The sequence below is a fragment of the Rhineura floridana genome, chromosome 7 (genome assembly GCF_030035675.1).
Source record: "Rhineura floridana isolate rRhiFlo1 chromosome 7, rRhiFlo1.hap2, whole genome shotgun sequence".
Taxonomy (NCBI): Eukaryota; Metazoa; Chordata; class Lepidosauria; order Squamata; family Rhineuridae; genus Rhineura; species Rhineura floridana.
Window position 1 is genome coordinate 81,027,992 of NC_084486.1, and position 26,418 is coordinate 81,054,409.

Here is a 26,418-nt window from a genome sequence, read left to right on the forward strand (position 1 = left end):
ACTCCACGAAGACATTAAAGAGTAATATCAAAAGATGTGGATAATGAGGACTTTAGAACACAGAGAAATAATGTAAGCCTGTGCATCATCTCGGTGGCCAGTGTAACATCGTTTTACACCTTTGTCCTCCATACCTTGATTTTCTCACACAAAACTCAGCAGAAATGTTCAGCATATGAAAGAAAAAATGATGCCATGAAGATTTTGAGTATGCTGGAAAGAGAAGCTAAAGTATTTTCAGATTCTACAATCCTGAGCTTTCAAGAATTTCACTTTAAACTTGGGCATTTCAAACTGAGAAGTGAATTTAAATGTCAAAAGAAGTACCGAGGTAAAATGGGAGGGGTCTCAGAAACATTTCTCCTCCCGCAAAATGCATCCCCATGCACATATTGGTTTAATCAAGTGGCACAAGAGTATCCGTGACACACATTCACCCCTTCCTTCTCCAGTCCAATCCCTAACATTGTTGAAGAGCTCTGGTACGAAGCAGTGAATGTTTTTTGGACCTTGATTGACTGCTGCTTCTGTTCCATGTTTTATTTATTATTTAACAGGATTTATATAATACTTAATAATCAAAACCTCTAAGTGATTTACATAATATTAGTGGTGGTTTCATATTGGCCTTTGTTCTTCTTAGCAACAGTGCCATCCGCACATAACTGGATTATTGATATGACAATGACCTGAATCAGATGATGCACCTCTTCACCTCTATACCTGAGATGCATATTTTTAGGACTCTCTCTAGTTGTGAGTGTAATTCATTTTAAAATGTTTTTAATAATGTATTTTATATTGTTGTGACTCTCCCTGGGACCTACTGGTGAAGGGCAGGTAATAAATTTCATCATCATCTATAGTTTAAAGCAAGCCTGATCAAGCCCTGAATTCAAGCCCCTACTTGTTTGTTTGACCACTTGATCAAACCATGGTTTGATCTTGTCTTGTTTTAATAAATCTTAATTTAAAGTAAACACAGTTTGTTCTTGTTGGATATAACAACAAATTGCAATTAGTTTAAATCTCCTGGTCAGAGCAGAGATGGTGAGGGGGGCTGGCTCATTCACATACTGCAAAGCATGGTTTAATAATGTATCTGGACCAGTATTGTTAGAAAGAAGGCTGAGACCAAAAAAAATGGCCAGACATGATCTGGGCAACAAATAGTGAGTTGGCATGTAAAAGTAAGGGGTTTTTTTTGGGGGGGGGTACTCTTCCAATGAACATTTCAGTGCCCCAATGCCTTTTTTGTTTGTTTATTTGCCTTCAACATTTGGCATGGCACTAGCAAAAATCTAAAGTGGAATTTTACAGAGAACACTGCATACATTGGGGGAAAGCAGAAGTAGGTTTCCTGCAAATGAAACTGCTGAAAACAGACAATCCCAAGAACATTAGTCATGCTTAAGTCCAATATATATCCCAATCGCTTATTTTTTTCTGATTAAACCCTAATCTTTCCTATGCAAGTGAAGACAGTGGAGGTAGAATCAGTGGTGCAATTAGATAATTTTAGTCTCTGGGCTTAATTGGGAGGTTGGGACATTTTAGATGGGCCTATGTATGTTACATCACTCACTTGAAACTGTGGTAAACCAGCCTCTCTGCATTTGGGTGCCCTTCTGTTCATTCTGCTGAGCAGGGCCCTGGACTCCTGCCCCAACATCCTGACACCACTGGGTGAAGTGCATCTTATGCAGAACTGGGACAGGGAAATCTGTTCCACAAGATGAAGCATCACCATCAACAAGAAGACACCAAAAGAATTCAAACTGGCAGCTCTGATGTACAAAAATACATTTATTTTCAACAATTTCAAAACCACTGTCTTTTTTTTACAGTAGAAATATCCAAATGGAACAATAAAACCAATAACAGTATATAGATGTACTTATGTGTATATATGAGTCATGCATTTGTCTTACTTCATTTAAAATAAGTATTGCAGTTGTCTGTCTCATTTAAATCTTATAATGATAGAGGAGGAGGAAAAACTGGGTCAGTTTGTCACGTTCCAACAACAGAGCATTTGCATCTCTGTTCTGTCAATTTGGCCAAGCAGTATTCCATGCAGGACTCCAAGAGAGGTTGGTGAGTTGGGTTAATATAGTCCCCTGGCAACCTGATTGGTATAGGATTAAGCAGATGTGCTTTGTATCCTAGGTTGGCATAGCATATACAGTAGTGAACTCAGGGCTTGAGTCAAATACAGGCTGCACAGATGGGGGTCTTTAGGGCTGGAAGACAAAATGTCATACAGCACCTGGTTCAAACAAGGAAGGAGGATTAAAGAATCACGACTTGGCCAATATATTTTGCTGGCACTTTCTGTTTTCTCCAACTGCTAACCATTTGACCTACAAACATACTGTATTAGGTGTTGTCCCTCCCACACTTTTTCTTTCTCTTTTCTCCCCTTATCTCCCTCCCCCCCCCAATAATCTTTCTTCTTTTTCTCTGGCTGGAATTCCTATACCAATTTACCTAGGAGTAAGTTTCATTGACATCAATGTACTGAATTAAAATGCTAGGATTGCACTATTCCTCTGTTTACATAATAGGCAAGTTGGTATATGTATAATATATAACTTAAAAGACACAGAACACCCTGCAGTGACCTGTGTGTGGGGATTGCTGAAGGTTTATTGATCTATGTCCTGTAATACCAACTATATAATTGGGAAGGAGCCATGCCATTTTGCTGGTTTGTGTTAACACACAGCCAGAGATCACAAGCCATGAGTTAAGATTTAAGTAGTAGGGTTTTTTTGTTCCACATGGTTTGCATTTCAGCACTGCAAGCCAATGTGTTAGAGTGTTGGATATGGTTAGAGTGTTGGACATAAACTGGGGAGACCACTACTGAAATCCCTGGCTAGTCATAAAGCTTCCCATTTTAGTCAGTTTCTCAGCTAGGAATACATGGATGGTTCTGTCAATTTCAGTTCTCTCCCTTTCTCATTTTCCCAATCTATATTAAGTTATCCATATTTCTGCAGCAATTTGGAAAAATAATATTTAAGTCATCATGAAGATTTGTCAGAATTTTAGTGTGAATTTCTCCTAATAAATATATTTTTATGTAATTTTGCTTAATATATGCTTTTGTGCAAAGCAATTTGTGCATTATTGTATGTTGTCTTCAGTAATATATGCAATTTTGTGCCCACTTTCCACTAGTATGTGCATTCTTTTGTACATATTACTTGGCTGGAAAACTGCATGGCAACATTTGGAGAAATATGAATTTCAAACAATAGCTGTGCTTCAGTTTCAGAAAGTGCAAATTTGGTACAATCACCTTTAAATGCAAAATCAACTTTCTCCCCCATCCCTAGTCTCAGCCTAACATATCCCACAGGTTTTTGGTGAGGATTCAGGGAGAAGACTACGTATGCTGCCCTGAGCTTCTTAATGGAAGGATGGGATAAAAATCAATTTTTTTCAGAACATTATAGTGGCAATATATAAACTTTTTCAGCACCCCCTGGAATGGTGCTATGAGATCCTGTTCTGGAATGTAGGAACAAATTAAATTATAGGGAACTCATTTAAAATGAATGAGGGGCAGTGAATCGACAAGCTTAAGAACATGACTCCGGGATACCACAGGTTTTAGGGCTCAGCACCCCATGGAAATAAATCCACTGTCTAATTAAGATGATATGTTAGGCTTAAAGGTCCCTTGAATGTTTAGAAATGTTCAGGGCCAGAAATGGCAATGATAGTAGATAGCTGGGGTTCCAGCAGCAGCAGCAGCAGCAAGAGCCCCACTGCTGCCTACTCCACCACCTCTGCCAGCACCGCCAAGACTTTTGCCATGTAGGATGCCCCCCGCTCCAACAGGCAAGGCCAGTGGCGGTGAAGGCAGCCGCATCAGCTTAGCAAAGGAGGAGGAGGGGAAGGTGGCGGCAGCAGCAGCAGCAGTAGAAGAATTCATTTGTTCCTTATGGTGGTTTGGCTGGAGATAGGTTATCTGTATGGTTTGTGGGGATGAATCAGAGTAAGATTTAGACATAGAGGACTGTTAAGGACATATTGGGGAGGGATTACTGGGGGGATGCAGCTCCTAGTATAGTTGTTTTCATTAACTATTGATGCTGTTTTGGGAGTTTGTATTTTGTGTTTGATTCTTAACTCATAATGCCTATGTTTAAGAGAATATTTTTATTTTTCTGTTAATTATGCTGTTTTGAATGTGTCTTTTCTATTTGGCCTGAATTTGTAATGTTTTCTTTTAATATTTTCTGATGTTTTGTTCAATGTTATAATCTGGGTTGTAAACTGCTTTGAGATTTGTTTCCCAAATAATATAAAGTGGTATAGAAATGGCTTAAATAAATAAATAATAAATAAATATATTTGCAGAAATATACTACCTGCCTAGTATTTTTGAAAGCTCATTTAATGGAACAAAACAGCAATTGTAACAGTTGTTTTACATTGAGGAACTTTTTAGGAATAGGAGACCTATCAATTTTTAAGCTAATAAAGCTGCACCAGTCTTTTAACATCACCACTCCAAAGGTTCTGCAGCTGTCCAAGAATTCCAATCCATACTGCTTTTTTGATGCTTTCTGGATAATTCTATAGATTTTTGTTTCTTTATGGGAAGGTTTTATCTTCCGGCTCAAATGGAAGCAGAAATGTAAAATGTGTAGAGAAAAACAATAATCCTTCTAAATTCTTGGCCCATTTTCCAAGCCTAACGATTGTATAATGCAATCCTGTGCACTTCTACCGAGAAGTAAGTCTTATAGAGTTCAATGGAACTTACTCCCAGATAAGCGTGTATAGGATTGCACCCTTAAATACAATTCAGGGCAGTGTGCTTGTACTTCTCAGGCTGTGTCCTTATCTCCAAAATCTTAGAAAAATCTTACCATTAAATAGGGTTGCCACTTCCCCCTTTTTAACAGGCATTCCAGAGTTTTAACACCTGAACTTCAGGCAGAGGTTAATCAGGTACAGCTTACCTCATTATTATATCTCCAAGTAGGCAGGCCCTCCCTTAGCACGTGCGGGGCCCGGGGCAAAAGCAAAGTTGCCTCCCCCACATTTGCTCCGGGTCACGGTCTTGGCCGAGTCACTGTTGTAGGTGCGCAGGCACCAGTCCCGGAACCGCTGTCCCAGCTCGCTGTCCCCGGGGTGGCTACCACTCACTGATGGCAGCAGGAGCGGTGGCAGCAGTGGCGGCTTTGGCATGGCATGTGGGTGGGCAGGCAATCAAGCCCCCATCCCGGATGGAAATAGAGCGAGCGAGTGCTGCGCCTGCCTAGCAAAGGCGAGCAGGCAGGGAGGGAGGAGCCGGCTGGTGAGCAGATCACCAAGCGTGCCCCCCGCAAGCGCGGGGCCCGGGGCAACTGCCCCGCTTCCCAATGCCTAGGGGCGTCTCTGCAAGTAGGGATGGGGAAGAAATTTGATCAGTTTGCATTTAAAGCAGAATGTATAAAACGGAAACAATATGAGAACCACAACACAGCCATCCTTCAAAATTTGCACTTATCCAAATCTTGTGATGCAATCCTCCAACCAAGCAATGTTTACCAAAATGCATATATGAAGTGTGCATAAAAATGAATATATTCATGAAAATAACATACAAAAAGGCATTATGTTAGAAGAAATTACTTGCCAAAATATGTGCATTAGTCAAACCTGCTTACAAATATGTGTTTATTAGGAGAAATTCACACTAAAATGCTGAAGAAATTGCATGAGGTTTGTTTTAAAACACACACACACAAAGTGCTGCAGAAATGTAGAGAACTGAATGTAAGATTGGAAAAATGAGAAACTGAGAGAACCAACACGGACAGATCAATAGAAGTTTCAGCAAGTGCTTTTCTGCCTATCATGTCGTGGTTAAGGACACAGGAGCCCTGCGTGGGGGGAAGAAAGGATGGTAACCCTTTTTAGACTTATTCATTCACAATTATTAATGCACGCAGCACAACTACCTTAATTGGCTACATCTTTAGTATCTGATTCTATCAAGAGCTACTTTGTTTCAGGATAAGGTTTTACCTTGAGACACTTTGGCGTTTTTTCCCTTTCTATGTGTGGTTATTTGAGTGTTATGGCGTAAGGAGTTGCGGAAGCCTCAATGATTACCTTTATTCTTATTCTGAGAGGTGTTTGAGTTGAATGTTCCTTCAGCTGTGTGTTCCATCTAAAACCACATTTCTGAGCTATTTCTCTCTCAATGTGGTTGTTTAGGGTCTAGAAGCCCCCAAGGGGCACATGGCTTTTCAATAAACCTGTTCTGGCAGGAGGGAGAGGGGAGGTTGGAAGACATGCTTTTTGTGCAGTAAGCTTAAAATCCACGTGGCTGCTTTACAGGAATTCACTGACAGCCATAATGATGCAGGTAGATTTGCCATCTTCATGGCTAATTTGTCCATAATTTTAATGATTCTCATATAGCATGGGCATTTTTACGGCATGGACGTGACTTCAGACTAGCTAAGTAATCAAGCACAGTATTGATCAGCACCATTAATATCATCAAAATCTGCTTCACCGCTGCCATTTACTTCATGGCAATGAAAAGGTCCATCGCCTGTTATCTTATTGACATTGTCCCATTGCTTCTCATGGCTGATCAGATGCTTTGCAATTGTGAGGATAATAATACCATGGTAGTTTGCAGAAGCTGGTGTTTCTGATCTCATATGCACTCACTTCAGTGGATACCTGCTTAGAACTACAAATGCCGGAAGCAACCATGCAGAACCATGGTTGTCATCATCATTTGCTGAATTAGAAGTAAAATGGAAAAGTAAAATGGCTTTGCGCTAAGGCATGCCACTAGTGATTATGACTAAACAGAAGAAAATGTGGGGGAGATAACAGAACAAAAGATTAAACAGTAGTAGACTAGGAGCAAAGTACTGTATTGTGGTGTGGCCAACACCACAGGCTAAATAAATATCAAAACCTATAGATGCTTCAGTTACTTTATTTTCTCAAACTGAAGCACACTTTCTTGCAGAACCTGCTGTGTGTGTGTGTGTGTTGGACTAAGTGCTCCCACCCACCCACCCACCACCTCTGAGTAAAAACAAATATCTTTGTTGCATTTTGAAGTGTTCATAACCCAAATGTATTTCCTTCTTTATGAATTCCCTTCCTCACTGTCGACCACATACAAAGAGAGAAGAGTTAAATATGACAGACAACTGGTACACATTCAGATCTCGTGTGACACATGTAGGTGTGAAGGTGTGTGTGTGTGTGGTTTATTCATTTTAAATTTATCTTTTACTAAACATTAAATTATTTCTCAAGAAATAAAAAGGTATTTACATGGTAGTTATTTACAGTATGCCATTGGTATCCTCAGAATCAACATGCACCAGTGAGGGCCTCATTCATAAACTTGGTCAGGTTTGTCAGCAGTCATTTTGTGCATCCTGTCCACCCTCATGAGAATCCAAATAGTTAACCTCAGAAGGCTTTATTATTCCCCATTTTAAAAGATATACAACATAATAAATATACATATATATATATATATATATATACTCAGTGGATTGAATCCAACAGGGCACTAAGTGATAGGAGAACCCTGCATTGTACAGGAACAAACCTGGCATGAACAATTAAATAGCCTTCTGAGACTGCCGCTGACAGAACAGGCCAATTATTTTGTGGAAGAGGAAAATAGAAAATGTGCCCCTAAATTAAATTCAGGGTCTTACTACTCCTGGTTGCCATTAAGCCTTATATTATTCTATTATACTGTTTTCCAAATACTGAATTTATGAATGTGGCCCTGGGGAAAAAAAACAAACAAACAAAACCCCTGCACCCCTCCCTCCCTAATAATAATAATAATAATAATGACATAGACCTTTCCCTTTGTAATAATAACAATAATACTATTAATTAAAAATAAAAATTCAGAAATGCTGTAGTCAAAGTAGATTTCTAGTATTAAACGCTAGTGCAGTTGGGTATTTCCTTTGTGCTTTCACTGTTGGAGATCGTTGAGATGCTTCCTAAGGAAAAGGAGAATGAAGAGTCAATGGAATTCAGCAAACCTGCTGGTTGTATCTCAGTCTTATTCTGGATATTTTTAATGTATCAACCAGTAGTCATTTGTGGCATAAATTTTCCTTCTTTGCCCTGCTATAAAATCGGTGGGTGGGCTTTCACTACACATCAGCAAAGTGCCAGAGGATCCCCAAATCACTTATGCTATTTATTTTAATTGCACAAATTAATAAAAATATCAAGTTGGTGTACAATATAAAAACATCCTAGAACAGTATACAGCTTAATTCATATTGATCAGTGGTGTGCACAGCTAAGTCATCTTTCAGGGGAAAAAAGAAAAAAGCCTGAAACAGACATTACCATTTAACAGTGTTGATACCTGTCTGGTATCAATAGGAAGTCCCACAAAGCAGATGCTGCAACACTAAACACCCTGCTCCTGGTGGCCATGGAGTGGACCGCAGGAGCATGCAGCACTACTAAGACTGCCTCTACTGATGACACTAGTTTACATTTTTTAGGCTCTGAACATAAAACAAAGCAAACGTTATACCATGCCCTAGAGAAATAAAACAGGCAGGTCAGTGCTTTGCAAAGACAATTAGCAGGAATGGAGAAGAAAAAAGTCAGATTACGAAGGAGATAAGATGAGCAAAAATTGTTAGCTTATGACATACTTCCTCTTCTTTCTGTTCTCTTCTTTTTTGTACCCTTCCCTGTCTATCAGTCTGTCTGTTCCCATTTGCCAGTTCAAACTCTGCTACCCTAAGATAACTTCAAGTACTATCTCTTCCTTTCCCATGTGTCGTATGCATTACTTGCAGAAAATTAGCCTGCCAATGTTCATGCATCTGAGAAGAGCTGAACCACTAAAATCTCCAGAAAGAATTAACATTGGAGATCCAGGAATGTGCACTCCATGATGGCAGAGGACAAGGAGCAGAGATTGTTCTTGATGAGCATGAAATGTTGAGATGTCAATGAATGAGCCGCCGTGCTGTTTACCTATAACCCGTGTGTCCATCTCTTTGTCCATGAGTTCTTCAGGATCTGTGAATTCATTCAGAGTGATTTTGGGAGCATTTTCATTTTGGCTGACAGAACCAATCATTTCCTGCTCCTTGTCATGCTGGACTTGAGCATAGATGTTAATCCATGGGATTTTCCTATATTAAAAAGGGGGAGAAAAGAGAGCTTCAGTATGGTGGCCTTTTTAAGGGACAGTAGCAGTTGCCTCCATAAACTATTTTTATATTAAAATTGTTTAAAATGTTTTTATATATGTTTTGTATATATTGAACTGGCTGATTGTGTAGATGGTACAAGAATATACCCACATCACTGAAGGAGGACATTTAGGCTACAATACTATACACACTTATCTGGGATTGTTTCATTTTAACTCAGTGGGATTTACTTCTGAGTAGACATGCACAGGACTGTGCTGCTAACCTTACTTCAGCACTTTGTGTAATTAAGTCAATTTCCTCGTGCCATTAGAAGCAGAATTCAGGTCATTGCATGTTGGAATCACATCCCATTAAGATCTTACTTTTTGGAACAAATGGTGGGGGTGACTGCCCAGGATCATGGAAATGGAATGAGGCATTAGATTATATAGTTCAAACCTGAGAGATACTGTGAATACCTCCTATATACCATTGTAGCTCAACAGTGCCACCTAGGGCACAGGTAGCTAATGTGGTGCCTTCCAGATGTTGAACTACAACTCGCATTAGCCCTAACTTACGTGGCTGAGGGGAAGAGATTATAGGAGTTGTAGTCCAACTGCATTATGAGGATAGGGTGTCTGGAATTTAACACCCCACAGTGAATTCCTGAATAGACATCTATCTAGTGTTTGGTTTAAGACCCTCTGTGGCGCAGAGTGGTAAGTGGCGGTAACGCAACCAAAGCTCTGCTCACGGCTGGAGTTTGATTCCAACGAAAGGAGGAAGTCGAATCTCTGGTAAAAGGGGTCGAGGTCCACTCAGCCTTCCATCCATCCGTGGTCGGTAAAATGTGTACCCGGCATATGGTGGGGGGTAAAGAAAGGCCGGGGAACTGGCAATCCCACCCCATATATACGGTCTGCCTAGTAAACGTCACAAGACGTCACCCTCAGAGTCGGAAACGACTCGCACTATAAGTGCGGGGACACCTTTACCTTTTTTTAGTGTTTGGTTTATGAAAATACATTCTCAAGTTAATACTTTTTCACAAAGGCTAACTGGTCAGAATTGACTAGGTCATTTGTGATGTAAGGTCAGAGTAATTAGGGAGCTGGATATAGCCTCTTGGCAGAAATGGCTGTCCACTCCCGCATATGATGAGCCACATTAACTGTAGCCTCTCAGTAAAAGATCTACTGTCAGCAACTACTGACCACTGTCCCAAGTGGTGAGCTGCATAACTGAGCCACTCAGGAAAGAGCTTTCCAGATTTAGTCTGCTTCCATTCATGCAGGCTGGCCATTGGCTGGGGTATAAGGAACTTTTCCAGGTGAGCCTTGCATAAAGGACTTGTCCAGCTTTGCCTTGCACAAGCAACAAGATCTACCTGAGCTCTACTGTTTTGTGCATTTCAGGTCTTGCTCTTCATCCTGCTTCTTGGCTTATTCTCCAGTCCAACCTTCTGATTTGCCCTCTGATTCTGACTGCTTCTTTGTCCTGGTCTCTTCTCCGATCCTGCCTCCTGGTTATTTCTTTGATGTTGATTGCTCCTCAGTCTTGTCTCATGGCTTGTCCTCCATTCTTGCATCCTGGTTGCTCTTTGGTCCTGGCTCCCATTTCCTGGCTCCTGACTCTCTCTAGACTGCTTCCCACAGTCCCACCCTCAAATCTCACAGTCCCACCCTCAAATCTCTAAGTAATTTCTGATTGGCCCAAATAGTTGTAAGACATCAGAGATGGAGTGTATTTTCATAACTGGACTAAAGAACAGTCTGTCTCCACTAAGGAAGTGGCATTTACTGGTGTTGACATTCTATAAAAATGTGAGGATCACTCTAGGTTTTTGTCTGTTGGAACCATTTGAGCAAGTGTCCAAAGATGGTCCTTTCCATATTATCTCTTCTACAAGGAACTCTGTATATGCTCTGAAACCCAAGGCACTACTCAAGCAGGTAGCATGCAACCATCTAAGTTAGATTGCCTTTACTTGCAAATCTGTGTATGTGATCCTTGCCTTCAACTTTTACTTTTCATCCTTTCCCCCCAAATCTTTATACCTTTACATTTGGCTTCATTGATTTTAAAAGGCAATCCCCTGGAATTTCCCACTGGAATCACCCTCATGTGCTAGACTGCACAGGGGTAAAGTTTCTTCTTGTGTTTTAAGGATATTTCACATGGTTTGAGGAAAATAAATAAAAAGCTTCTCTCTTTGCTTATTGCCCCCCAACCAGAGCTGGGATGAAGGGATGGGTCCCGGGTACGGATGGGGTTCTAGTTCTGATTTGCTTGTATTCTGACAGTCCATTGTCCCATCCCAATCAGCGCATTTTTGTTCCTGCTTGCTTTGGCACTTGCCGATTTGATCTGCTGTTTGTTTTTGGGGGGGTTGTGGAAAAATGTGTAATGTTTAACACAAATGCCTATGTAAATGATCACGGTGTTCCATGTGGTTTATCTTTTTCCTATTTATCACACATACACACTGTTATGAATACATCAAGTTAGATGAAATTACGAAGATAATTACTTAAAATTGGGGGGGAAATCGGGGGGGAAATCCACACCAATTACATCCACAGCCTGCTGCAAGAAATCAGTGCCGGTCCGAAAAGATAGCAGGCTGTCAAATTCAGTTGGAACCTGGTACTAACTCTGATTTTGCAGATAGCCACCCCATTCCTGAGCAGCTGGAGAGACTGGGCTGTGTTATCCAATAGTGGCAGCCTATTGTAGTCAGTCAATCCTTTATTTGCATTTAGCCATAGGCCATTGCACAATACAAAATTTAAAACCTTAATACCTAAAACGTTAAAACAGATCCGGCTGATGATGATAAAACTTTTACATGATTTGCTCTGAGCTTTTTAGCAGCTAGAGCATAATTTGCTACTGCAATTGTGACCTGCTTGTAATTATCGGCCAGAAGCACGATCACCCAGTCTCCGCAAGATGTCCCCCCCATACAACTAATCAGAGGGGCTACAGAGGGCACTGGAACATATAATGAACTAGATCTTCGGGTACCTTACAACCAAAGATACAGTGTCGCTCCTGCGTAGGATTCCCAAGTACCTACCTTTAAGGTAAGCTGTGGGCATTACTTGAAATCTGAGCTCTGTGTGTTACACAAGGGCCAGGCCTTATGCTTTTAGGCCTGCCAATCTAGACTCCAATTCCCTGTGCTTCAGATCAGGAATTAGAGACGAGACCAAGCTAGGCATTATTCCACATGTGAATACTCTTCATAAGGGAGCACACGACAAAGTGTCGAAATAGCGGGGTTTGGCATGATTGAATTTAATGTAGGGGAACCAAGATGAAAAAGGGGCCGCAACAATTGTTGCCCTGTCTTGGTTCACATCGTAATCGAATACCCAATTTCAAAGTTGAGTGGGGTTAAGGCCAAAAAGCTTGCTTAGAGAAAGATCGTAAGTGTCTAGTATTGCCTGTCCCCCTTGGGCCCAGCCCCCAGTCCTCTGTTGTTCAAGCCAGCAGAGCTTTGGGAGGGAGCTGTCATTCATGATGGAGATCTTTCTCCAAAACCTAAGGTAGGCCAGATCTAATTTTGCTGCCAGGGATGGAAGTCCAAGTTCTGCTCTTAAATGTGCTGACGGTGTTCTGCGAGATAACCCCAAAATTGGTCTCATGAAAGTATTTTGGAGTACCTCAAGCCTAGATTTAACTGGACGGCCCCAGAGTTCTGATCCATATAGGATTTTTGGGAGGACTTTGGCGGCATAGATTTTTAACATTGGGTTAATTAGCTGCCCATCGTGGGTATAGAAAAATCCCCTTAGCTGCCCGCAAACCCTAGCACAAAGTAGTCGAGTGGCCTCCAAGTGGGATTTCCACGAGAGCTTATCATTGATGTTTAAGCCTAGATATTTATTGTAATTATTTGGGGGAGTGTGTGAAAAAAAAGAAACATGCCCTTCCAGATCCATCATAGATGAGTTTCCATCATTCTCTTGAGACCCTGTGTGAGAGGAGACCCACAGCCAAGACCAACATGCTCCATTTCCTTGAATTAACTGTAGCATTTTTGATTAATTAAACTGTAGGATTAATTGCAGTTTTGCAGATGACTGTATGACATATCTGACAGATGACATCACAGATTCCAAGAAACAAAATCATGTGAGTTATCACAGCCAATCAGAGTAAACAGCAGTGATGGCCCATGTTGCCCAGGGCAGTGGGAGGGGGGAGAAGGAAAATGGCACTGAGAATTAGAGGCAGCCAGGGAAGCAAAGTGCACTGAACCACATCAGAACAAGGTGAATGTTTAGTGAAGTGAGTATTTTCCATTAATTAACTGAACTGTATCTAGGAATCTCAAAGAGAAGAAATTATCAACATTAGAAGATACAGAACACAGAGTGTCTCCCTAGGGAACCAATGTCCAGAGATTACTAGCTGTCCGTGCAATTCAAGAGACATATTTTTCAGTGTTCTTTGCTAAGTAAATTCACTAATAGGCAAAAAACCTTGCGGTTTAAGAACATACCTATAGCCCACAGCTATTCTATCAAACTTTAAAAAGCAGCGAAATTGGGCAGCTATAGTGAATGCACCAGGGGAGCAGGAGACCAGAACTCCTCTCTGAAATATTGGACTGTCCTACAAATTGGTCAAAATGCAAACACCATTTGGGTTGGTCTTTCACAGTCCAATCCACTTCCTGTGCAGCTTGGAAGAATTTGGTAAAATGTGCCTCTGAGCATATGGTGAGTGGTGGCAACACTTGCCATCTCCAAAGATAGAGAATTATATTTTTGTATGTTTGCTGGTGATCGTCTTACTTTGCTTCTTTCCTGTGTTATTAATGTTTCTACAGAGAATCTACACTAGAAAATTTTATTTCCCTCTATTCATCCCAGAAATCTGTGTCAAATTTATTTTTATTAATTTCAAAGCCTTTTTATTGGTCAGTGTCATATGATGGTGAAGACAGCCTTTTGTGTTTCAAACTGGAGGTTATGTTCTATTTCTATTTTGGGTGCATTAACAGTGGAATTTGGACCTGCAGTTAGATGAAAAATCAGACTGATTCCAATATGTTGCTACTTCAGCAATGACTCTAGCTGTTGGAAAAAAGAGGATGCATATTTTCAGCCTGCTATGTTTAAACCACTTCATTTAAGACAAGGTGGGCACAGTCAATTAAAAACATGGAGCACACCTAGCATTTTGCTAAAATATATTTCACCTCCCACTGTTTTATCTTGTGCAAATTGAGACACTCCTGAGGTCCACTGGAGACTATTCTGCAGAAGTCAGTGCCATTATTCCACAATTATGTTTGGAGTTTTTTTAGTATAAATTTTGCAAAGAGTTACTGTACTTCACATATCCACATATTCACTAAAATCGCAAAGGAAATCAGATATATTCAAAGTGACCATCTGAACTATATCAACTGTCTTAATAATGTTGCTTCCTCCCTGCTAAAACAAGATCAGCACAGCACATGTCTTCTTTCTATTATTTGGGCTGATTGCAAGTGTTGCCACCACTCACCATATGATCAGAGGCACATTTTACCAAATTCTTCCAAACTACACAGGAAGTGGATTGGACTGTGAAAGACCAACCCAAATGGTGTTTGCATTTTGACCAATTTGTAGGGCAGTCCAATATTTCAGAGAGGAGTTCAGGTCTCCTGCTCCCCTGGTGCATTCACTATAGCTGCCCAATTTCCCTGCTTTTTAAAGTTTGATAGAATAGCTGTGGGCTATAGGTATGTTCTTAAACCACAAGGTTTTTTGCCTATTAGTGAATTTCCCTGCTTTTTAATCCAGGAGATAAGAAATGGGATCCTGTCCAAGTTTGCTGAGAATGGATGGATCATTTGCATGCTTATTGAGTTCAATGGGATTTACTCCCCTGCAATCATGCTTAGGATAGGTGAAACTGACCACAGAGGATGGGGAGGGGAGGAGGAGGAGGAGGGAGGGGAGGAAATGCAGAGGGGAGGACTGGGAGGGGAGCAGGCAGGATGGGGAGGGGAGGAGAAGGACAGGTTTGATCATTTGCATGTTTATTAAATTCAGTGCGATTTACTCCCGTGCAATCATGCTTAGGATAGGTAAAACTGACTGGGGGGGAGGGAGGGAGGGCTTGAGTGGGCAGGGGAGGAGGAAGGGAGAGGAGAGGAGAAGGGAAAAGCAGGTCTGATCATTTGCATGCTTATTTTCAATGGGATTTACTCCTATGCAATCTTGGTTAGGATAGGAAACACTGACCATGGGGGAGGAGGAGGGGGAGTGGGAAGGAGCGTATTGGAGGGGGGCAAAGGAAGGTGGAGGGGAGGGGAGGTTTGATCATTTGCATGCTTATAGAGTTCAGTGGTATTTACTTCCGTGCAATCATGTTTAAGATAGGTAAAACTGACCATGGGGAGGAGGAAGGGGAGGAGGGGGAAGGAGAAAGAGGGGATTGGAAGGGGATGGTGAGTGAGGGGCAAAGGAAGGGGAAGGGAAGGGGCAAGAGGAGGGGATAGGAGGAAGGAGGAGGAAGGAGAAGGGAGGGTGGGTTTGATCATTTGCATATTTTTTGAGTTCAGTGGGATCTATTTCTATGCAATCATGTGTCAGCTCTGCACTGAGACAGCAGTGCCGGTGGGGCTGGAAATGCCTGGGTCGTTAGCAGGGGAGGAAAGTCCTTAGCCGGCAGTCTGGTTGTAAATCTGCCAGGCAAATGAGGAGGGAACCTGATAAGGGCCAGGCCTGTCTGAAGCTTACTTTCCAAGTCCAAAGTCCAGAAGCGAGGTCAGTAGAGGTCCGGGATCAATTGCTAAGGGGTCAGTCCAAGAGATGCTGCAGGGAAACTAGGTATACACGAGCCACGCCTGACGTTGCAGTCAGCAACAAGCTGAAAGCAAGGGGTGCCTTATAAGGAGCAGGTTTGACAGCAGGTGTGAGCCCTCAGCGTTTGGGCCTTAAGGAGACAGGCCTGCCTCTCTTCTGCCTGACCTTCTGCTGTCTATGTTCTGCAGGTGAGGGGGGAGTATCCTCTTCACTGTCTGTGTCTGGCTGCAGGGCCTCTGCTGTATCTGGGGTGCTCTGCAGCTGAGGGGGAGAAGGAGTTGGATTCTCAGGAGGCTCCTCCGTGTCTCCTTCTGGGTCTGCTGCTCCTGGGTCTGCTGCTGTTACTCCCGAGTCGTCCTCATCTGAGGAGTCCTCTGACGGGGCCATGACATCATGTTTGAAAATGAAAATGGACTGCCTTCAAGTCAATCCCCACCTATTGCGACCCTTTGAATAGGGTTTTCATGGTAAACGGTATTCAGAGGTGACTTCACCATTGTCTTCCTCTGAGACTAAGAGGGAGTGATTGGCCCAAGGTCACCGAGTCAGCTTCATGGCTGTGTGGGGATTCGAACCCTGGTCTCCCAGGTCATAGTCCAACACTGACCCAGGGAAGGGGCAGGGAGTGGGAGGGGAGGAGATTGGGTGGGTGGGCACTGGGGAGAAGGGAAGCCCCTTTCCTTTCCAAAAGGAAAACATTGTAAACAGAATCATTCTTTTTCAGGCTTTCCCCCACCTTTTTATTCTACAGCAGACACATGTAGCCTCCCACCCAAATTTAAACCAAAGCTGTCCCTGGCCACATCCACACCAGGCCTTTATTTCACTTTGGACAGTCATGGCTTCTCTCAAAGAATCCTGGGAAGTGTAGTTAGTGAAGGGTGCTGAGAGTTGCTAGGAGACGCCCTGTTCCCCTCACAGACCTTCAGTCAGAGTGGCTGACTGTTAAACCATTCTTTCAGGGGAATAGGAGTCTCTTAGCACTCTTCACAAACTACACTTCCCAGGATTCTTTGAGGGAAGCCATGACTGTCTCACATGAAATCAAAGTCTGGTGTGGGTGTGGCCCCCTGATTAGCCAAGCCCAGCAGCTGTGAGGCTTTTAGAACTCTGACAGTTGGTTCTTACTGAGCATGCTCCGTGCTATCATTGGGTCCCAGCCAAAATTTATTAAATTAATTAAAAATCAGCCAGGCATTTTTTAAACTTTTAAACTGCAGCAGATGAAGGTCAGAGTATGGGGCAACATCAGTATTAGGATTACAGGTACTCTGTGAACATGGCTGATTTTTAATGAATTGCAACAGATTATAACTCTCAGAGAAAAAAGTCCAAAAGGGCTCTAAGGTTTTTCTCTCTCTTTTTACACTTTGAACTGTCTATTCTCTGTGACTGTTTTGTGTATTGCCATGAAAATTGACAGGGTTGTTAAGCAAGCGTTTCTGAGTTCAGGACTATAAGTTATGTAAGGTTTTGTTTTGAAATGAGCTTATGGGAAGCATCAGAATGGCATGGGGGGTATTTTCAATTTCACATTGCAGAATGTGAAAAATCCCCGCTGGCTATAGTATACAGCCACTGTAGTGGCTGTATAATATTTGTGTGCCTTTCTTATCATCAGTGGACAGGGTGCATAACTGATCCTTCATTGTGACTTTTAAATGGTTGGGTGTGTGTGATATGGACAACATAGTCTTTCTGTATCTTATTTTCTCTGGGCTAACTTTGATACTTTTTACCTTTGATACAATTTATTCTTTATGCCCTTTAACATTCTCCTAGTTCCTCTTGAAAATAAATAACTACGCTCATTTAGCTTTGGTGCATGCTTCCCTGATTTTGTACATCTAAATTAGGTCAGTAATAATTGATATAATGTGTCATCATTGCTTTGGAAAGCTTGCCTGGGTTCCTTCCTGCTTCTGCTCTCAGCATCTGTTCTGGATTTTGGGCCTCTTAAACATAGGTAGAGTTCAGGGGGAGCTCATTATATATATCTAATTTCAGATGAGACTCTGAGATCCCAGCTTAGGTCAGGCTTTCATCAAAACATCTTCCAGGGGAGACCTTCATGGATACATTTTCAAAACTATACATGGGAAATACATACAGCGATCCCCAGGACTTATTAGAAGGAGTTGTATATGTGGATCCCTCCCGCCAGCAGACTTTCCCCCCATCTTGTACCTATGAAAGGACCCCATGCCATGAATGGTGAGCTCTCTGAATGGAATAAAACATATTTGTACCATTCTCTATGCAGGCAGAGGAGGAGAAAGCAGCATCAAAGGAGGATTGAACAACAGCTGCCTCAGTCTTAACCTCTTCAGTGCTAGATACATGAAAATATTTTTTTGTTGAGATAAACAGACTCTTCTTTACACATGTGCTTTAGGCCCACTTCTGAGATTATATTGTATGAATGGTTTTAAAGATGTCCTAATTCCATTCTAGTGGCACCCTGGTAATCCTTGGCATAAGCACAAAAAGAATTTCATTATACCAGAATAAAGAGAGAGTAAGGTTGGATCAGATTAGGGGTGGTAATATCTGTCAGTTTCAGTTCTCTGTTCCTCATTTTTCCAGCCTTAAATTAAGTTCTCCACATTTCTGCAGCAATTTGCTTTAAAAAAAACAACACACACACATGAAAATTATCCATCATTTTAGTGCAAATTTCTCCTGATAAATGCATTTTGGTGGGCGGTTTTACTAATGTACACATGTTGCCAACCCTTTTCTTGTCATATAATGCATTTTTCATATTATTTTCACTCATATATTCATTTTTACACACACTTTCCCCTAATATATGCATTTTTGTAAACATTAGTTAGTTGGAGAACTGCATCACAAAATTCACAGGAATGTAAATTTCAAAGGTAGACTATATTTTGGTTCTCATATTGTTTTGGAAAGTGATAATTTGATATATTCGGCTTGAAATGCAACCTGAATTGAAATTCTTTGCCATTCCTAGATCAGATTAACAAGGAGGCATGCCAGGCTACTGCCTAGGGCTTCAAAAGTTTCAGAAACCTCAACATCTCTGCAGTAGAGCAGGCTCTCTATCAAAATGCAAGATGCCTATCACATGGTGGGAACCTTCCAGGGATCCAGGCCAGAGCCCCAGAAGCTCTGTTCTACTGGAGACAGAAAGAGGAGCAGCACATAGAACATATTAACTAAGCTGGCTGTGAGGGCTTGCACCTGGTGTCGGGCCGAGGAGACAGTAAACTAGGGTTGCTGCTGGTGTATCATCCACCCTGCTGCCCGGCAGCTTCTCTGACCGACCTGGTGGAGGCCATATTGACTGTGATGTTGGAGGAGCCCAGACCGATAGTGCTGGGTGATTTCAATGTCCACACTGAGGCTGCCTCTAGTGTTCTGACTCGAGACTTCATGACCTCCATGATGACCATGGGTCTGTCTCAAGTTGTTACTGGCCCAATGCATAGGGCAGGGCACACCCTCAAGTTGGTTTTTGCTCCAGATAGAGGAAGGGGTGGTCTGGAGATGGGGGGATGGATGTCACCCCATTATCATGGTCAGATCACTTCCTGGTGACGTTTAGACTTATGGCTCCGATCCTTCCCTGCAGGGGTGGTGGACAGATTAAGATGGTCCTCCCCCAGAGCCTAATGGAATCCACTGGATGCCTGAATGCCCCGGGGGAGTTCCCAGTAGATAAAGCAGGTGACCCTGTTAAAGCCCTTGTCACTCTGTGGAAGAGCGAGGTGCATCGGACTCTTGACACGGTTGCCCCCGAGTGCACTCTCCGGCATTGGGGAGTCCGGCTTGCACCTTGGTACACCAGTGAGGTAAGGGCAATGAAACAGGCTGGATGACGGCTAGAGCGCAATTGGTGAAAGACGTGCTATGAGGCTGATTGGGCATGAGTACAACATTATAACCATGCCTACTGTGTGGCGATGAGAATGGCAAAGAAGGCCCACTTCTCTGCTTCCATCACATCCTCAAGTAGCCGTCCAGTGGAGCTTTTCTGTATTGTCAGGTGTCTGTTGACATCAGCTCCAGAAAATGGAGTTTTAGACCATTCAGAGGCCCACTGTGAATTGTTTGCAAGGCACTTTGAGGGTAAAGTTGCTCGCCTCCGTAGCAGTCTTGATGCCCCATCCACATCTAGTGTAGTCCCCAATGAGGTGTCCAGTGCAACGTCTGCTGCAATTTCTTGGGAACGGTTTCAGTTGATGTGGCCTGATGACATAGACAAGGTGCTTGCGATGATGCAGCCAGCAACATCTCCTCTCGACCCTTGCCTTTCTTAGCTTATTAAAGCTTGCCGAGGAGGTCTGACCGTGTGGATCCAGGGTGTGGTCAACGCATCATTGCAGGAGGGAGTGGTTCCAGCCGCCTTGAAAGAGATGGTCATCCGACCACTCCTGAAAAAGCTCACCCTGGACCCATTAGTTTGTGCAAACTACCGACTGATTGCAGATACCCCCTTTTTAGGGAAGGTGATTGAGAGGGTTGTGGCGCAGCAATTGCGAGTACCCTTAGATGAAACAGATAATCTTGACCCATCCCAGTCTGGGTTCAGGCCTGGTTATGGGACTGAATCGGCCTTGGTCGCCCTGATGGATGACCTTTATCAGGAGAAGGATAGAGGGAGTGCAGCCCTGTTATTCTTACTTGATCTCTCAGCAGCTTTTGGTACCTTTGACCATGGTATCTTTCTGGGCCGACTTGGTGAGATGGGTATTGGAGGAACTGTTTTACAATGGTTCCAATCCTATCTCCAGGGTCGCTCTCAGAGAATAGCATTGGGTGACTGTCTTTCGGCTCCCTGGAAGTTGTGTTGTGAGTACCATCTTGTCCCCCATGCTGTTTAACATCTATATGAAGCCCTTGGGAGCAGCCATCAGGAGCTTTGGGGTGAGGTGTCAGCAGTATGATGATACCCAGCTCTATTTCTCCATAACATCTGAATCAGGAGAGGCCATGTAAGCCCTGGACCGCTGCCTGGACTCAGGCTGGATGAGGGCCAATAAACTGAGTCTGAATCCTAGCAAGACGGAGGCACTGTGGGTTGGTGGTTCCCAAGTTTGGATAACTGGTCAGTTGCCTGCTTTGGATGGGGTCATATTCCCTCTGAAAGAGCAGGTCCATAATCTGGGGGTGCTCCTGGATCCATCTTTGTTACTAGAAGTCCAGGTGACCTCCGTGGCTAGGAGTGCCTTTTTCCAGCTTCGGCTGGTAAGACAGCTGTGGCCGTTTCTGGACTGGGATAGCCTGACCCCTGTTGTCCACAAACTGGTAACCTTTAGGCTGCATTACTGTAATGTGCTCTATGTGGGGATGCCCTTGAGCATGGTCTGGAAGCTGCAGCTAATGCAAAATGCAGCGGCTAGACTGCCCACTGGGGCAGGGTATTACCAACATGTCACCCCACTGCTGAAAGAATTGCACTGGCTGCCCATTTGCTACTGGGCCAACTTCAAGGTTCTGGTTTTGGTATACAAAGCACTATACAGCTTGGGACCAGGATACCTGAAAGGCCATCTTACCCCTTATATACCCAGTCGATCACTGCGCTCTGCAGGTGAGGGCCTCCTGCAGATACCATCTTATAATAGATAATAGAGCGTGTGGTGGTCGCCCAACTCCAGAGATTCCTGGATGATATGGATTATCTGGATCCATTTCAATCTGGTTTCAGGCCTGGCTATGGGACAGAGATGGCTTTGGTCACCTTGGTGGATGACCTATGCAGAGAACTGGACAGGGGGAGTGTGTCTCTGCTGGTTCTAGTGGACCTCTCAGCAGCTTTCGATACCATCGATCATGGTATCCTTCTGGGCCGCCTTGCTGAGATGGGACTTGGGGGCACTGTGTTACAGTGGCTCCAGTCCTTCCTGGAGGACCGAACCCAGAAGGTGGTACTGGGGGACTCCTGCTTGACCCCTTGGCCATTGACCTATGGGGTCCCTCAGGGTTCAGTTTTGTCCCCCATGTTATTTAACATCTACATGAAACCGCTGGGAGAGGTTGTCTGGGGTTTTGGGGTTCAGTGCCATCAGTATGCTGATGACACTCAACTCTATTTCTCTTTTCCACCTGAAGCCAAGGAAGCCGTACAGGTCCTAAACCAGTGTTTAGTGATGGACTGGATGCGGGCAAACAAGTTAAGATTAAATCCTGACAAAACAGAGGTACTCCTGGTCAGTCGGAGGGCAGATCAGGGAATAGGGATTCAACCAGTGCTGGATGGGGTCGCACTCCCCCTGAAGTCTCAGGTTCGCAGTTTGGGTGTACTCCTGGACTCAGCTTTGAATTTGGAGGCCCAGATTGCTGCTGTATCCAGGAGCGCATTTGCCCAACTAAAACTGGTGCGCCAGCTGCACCCGTTCCTGGAGCTACCTGATCTGACTAGGGTGATGCATGCCTTGGTTACATCCTGCTTAGACTACTGTAACGCTCTCTACGTGGGGCTGCCTTTGAAGACTGTTCGGAAACTTAAATTGGTACAAAGAGCTGCAGCCAGAGTGCTAACCGGGGCTGGTTACAGGGACCATACAACTCCCCTGTTACAACAGCTCCACTGGCTGCCAATTTGTTTCCGGTCACAATTCAAAGTGCTGGTTTTGACCTACAAAGCCCTATACAGCTCAGGTCCAGGCTATCTGACAGATCGTATCTCCCTACATGAACCTGTCCGGGATTTGAGATCTTCAGGTGAGGCCCTTCTTGTGTTCCCCACACCTTCGCAAGCACATATGATGCGGACACGAGATAGGGCCTTTTTGGTGGCCGCCCCTAGGCTGTGGAACTCCCTTCCGAGTGAGGTGCGATCAGCTCCCTCCTTGCTGTCTTTCCGGCGACAAGTGAAGACTGTTTTATTCCAATGGGCATTTGGGATAGAGAACGACCAGGACTAAGCGTCATAGGTTTGGTGACTACATTATATGATTTTATTATTTTAAATTGTCCGCTGTTTTTAACCTATATTTTATGGTTTTAATTTTTCTCATAGTTTAATTCTTTTTTAATAGTATACTTCTGTATGTTTTAATTGGTGTTGTTTTTAGTTGTAAGCCGCTCTGAGTCCTATTGGAAAAAGGGCGGGGTAGAAATAGTTTATTAAAGTTTATTATTCATTCTGTACAATATAGGAAACAGATGTTTAGTGTGGCAGCACCTACCCTGTGGAATTCACTCCCCTTGAATATTAGGCAGGCGCCATCTCTGCTATCTTGTCGGTGCCTTTTGAAGACTTTCCTCTTTCAACAAGCCTTTTAGGTTGAGACCTATCCCAGTCTGCGTCTGTGTTAGAATTGCTTGTTAATATGTTTTTTTAATAATATGTTTTTAACCCCTTTTTTAAAGATGTTTTAAAGCTTTTTTTAAAAATGTTTTTAATGTTGTTTTGTTTTAATGTATTTTAAGGTTTGTTTTTATGATGTTTTGCGGTGTTTTTAGTGTTTCTGTTTGCCGCCCTAGGCTCCTGCTGGGAGGAAGGGTGGGATATAAATCAAATTATAAATAAATAAATAATAGGCAAAAAACCTTGTGGTTTAAGAACTTACCTATAGCCAACAGGTATTTCTATCAAATTTTAAAAAGCAGGGAAATTGGGCAGCTATAGTGAATGCACCAAAGGAGCAGGAGACCTGACCACCTCTCTGAGATATTGTAGTGCCCTACAAATTTGTAAAAATGCAAACACCATTTGGGTTGGTCTTTTGCAGTCCAATCCACTTCCTGTGTAGCTTGGAAGAATTTGGTAACATGTGTACCACCCACCCCGCTGCCCAACAGACTCCCTAGCTGAACTGACGGAGGTGGTCATGGGTGTACTGTTGAGATCCCCCCAGAACCGGATTTCATGGTCTCCATGACAACCATGGGACTGTCCCAATATGCCATTGGCCCAACACATGTAGCAGGGCATACTCTAGACTTGGTTTTTGCAACTGGATATGGAGATTATGATCTGAATGTGGGGGGGCCTTACATCAGTCCCTCTGTCATGGACAGATCACTGCTTGCTGAAGTTTAGACTTACAGAGGGGTTTCTACTCTGCAAGGGTGGGGGACCTATTAAGTTGGTCCGCCCCCAGAGACTAATGCATCCGGATGGTTTCCAAAGGGCTCTGAGGAGTTTTCTGGCTGATAGGGCTGGCGCTCTTGTTGAAATCCTGGTTGAATTGTGGAATACAGAAATGACCCTGGCAGTTGACATGATTGCTCCTGAGCACCCTCTCCTGTGTAGAGCTCGTACGGCTCCATGGTATACTCCAGAACTTAGAGCAATGAAACAATATAGGAGACGGCTTGAGTGCAGATGGAGACGAACTCCTGGTGGATGCAATTACACACTGGTAAGTGCCTATGGTAAGCTGTATTTAGGGGCAGTGAGGGCAGCAAAAAAACAATATTTTGCTAACACTATTAAATCATCACTCTGCCGCCCAGCGGAGCGCTTCTACATGCTGGCCCCAAGGACGTGGTAGAACCATCTGAGGCCCGCTGTAATTAATTTGCTAGGCACTTCCAGGATAAAATCTTTAGCACCCACCAGGACTTAGACTCCAGTGTTATAGCACGTAAATCAAGAAGGGTATCCAGAGCACAGCCTTTTCCTGATTTCTTGGATGAGTTTCAGTTTGTATCACTTGAGGACATTGACAAGGTGCTTGGACAGGTTCGTGCAACCACTTCTGTGCTGGATCCTTGCCCTTTTTGGCTAATAAAAGCTAGTACGGATGGAACAGCCGGCTGGGCCAGGGAAGTGATTAATGCCTCTCTGCAAGACGGGGTGGTCCCTGGCTGCCTGAAAGAGGTGGTAGTGAGACCACTCCTGAAGAGACTATTCCTGGACCCAGAAAATCTTAATAACTATAGGCCAGTAGCAAATGTTCCATTCCTGGGCAAGGTCGTTGAACGAGTGGTGGCAGGCCAGCTCCAGACACTCTTGGATGAGACCAATTATCCGGATCCATTTCAGGCAGGCTTCAGGCCTGGTTTTGGCATGGAAATAGTTTTGGTTGCCCTGTATGATGACCTCTGTCAGGAGACAGACAGGGGGACTGTGACTCTGTTGATTCTCCTTGATCTCTCAGCTGCTTTCAATACCATCCACCATGGTATCCTTCTGGGAAGACTGGCTGAGTTGGGAGTGGGAGGGACTGCATGGCAGTGGTTCCGTACCTATTTGGCTGGTCAGCTCCAGAAGGTGGTTCTTGGGGAACATTGCTTGGCAGGCTGGACTCTTCAGTATGAGGTTCTGCAGGGGTCAGTTCTGTCCCCCGTGCTGTTCAACATCTACATGAAACTGTTGGGTGCGATCATCCAGAGCTTTGGAATGCGTTGCCATCAGTATGCTGATGACACACAGCTCTATTTCTCCTTTTCATCTTCTTCAAGTGAGGCTGTCAATGTGCTGAACCACTGCCTGGCTGCAACGATGGACTGGATGAGGGCTAACAAACTGAGGCTCAATCCAGACAAGACTGAGATGCTGCTAGTGAATGGTTCTTCTGACTGGATGGTGGATGTCCAACCTGTCCTGGATGGGGTTGCACTCCCGCTGAAGGAGCAAGTTTGTAGCTTAGGGGTTCTCCTAGAACCAACTCTGTCACTTGAGGCTCAGGTAGGCTCGGTGGCATGGAGTGCCTTCTACCAACTTCGGTTGGTGGCCCAGTTATGCCCCTATCTGGACAGGAATAACCTGGGTTCAGTTGTCCATGCTCTGGTAACCTCCAAGTTAGATTACTGCAATGCACTGTACGTGGGGCTGCCTTTGAAGATTGATCGGAAACTGCAGCTTGTGCAAAATGCAGCGATTGGTAACAGGGACCATTCAGTTTGAACATATAAAACTGATTCTGGCCCACTTTCATTGGCTGCCTGTATGTTTCCGAGCTCAATTCAAGATGCTGGTTTTAACCTATAGAGGCTTACATGGCTTAGGACCACAATACCTGATGGAATGCCTCTCCTGACACGAACCCACCTGTACACTACGCTCAACATCCAAGGCCCTCCTCCGGGTGCCTCCTCCGAGGGAAGCTGAGAATGTGGCAACAAGGGAGAGGGCCTTCTCAGTGGTGGGCCGAAATTGATGTTTGTGATGAGGTGCGCCTGGCGCCAACATCCAGGGGCTCTTGGATGACACTGATTATCTTGATCCATTTCAATCCGGTTTTAGGCCCGGTTTTGGCACCGAAACAGCCTTGGTCGCCCTGTATGATGATGACCTCCGTCGGGAGAGGGACAGGGGGAGTGTGACCCTGTTGATTCTCCTTGATCTCTCAGCTGCTTTTGATACCATCGACCATGGTATCCTTCTGGGAAGACTCACGGAGTTGGGAGTTGGGGGTACTGCTTGGCAGTGGCTCCGCTCCTACTTGGTGGGTCATCACCAGAAGGTAGTGCTTGGGGAGCATTGCTCCATACCCTGGACT

The 26,418-nt window shown here is 43.7% G+C and overlaps 1 protein-coding gene across 1 annotated transcript in view; it reads right to left on the reverse strand.

Annotated features, from left to right (window-relative positions):
• Positions 1–7,785: 7,785 nt before the first annotated feature.
• Positions 7,786–26,418, reverse strand: part of SORCS3 (sortilin related VPS10 domain containing receptor 3) — an 800,669-nt gene continuing 782,036 nt past the window's right edge. The window contains exons 26-27 of the mRNA XM_061636066.1: positions 9,013–9,173; positions 7,786–8,009 (exon numbers count right to left, since the gene is read on the reverse strand). Coding sequence (XP_061492050.1) covers positions 7,945–8,009; positions 9,013–9,173 — 226 coding nt within the window. The 3' untranslated portion in view covers positions 7,786–7,944. The remainder of the gene's footprint in view (positions 8,010–9,012; positions 9,174–26,418) is intronic.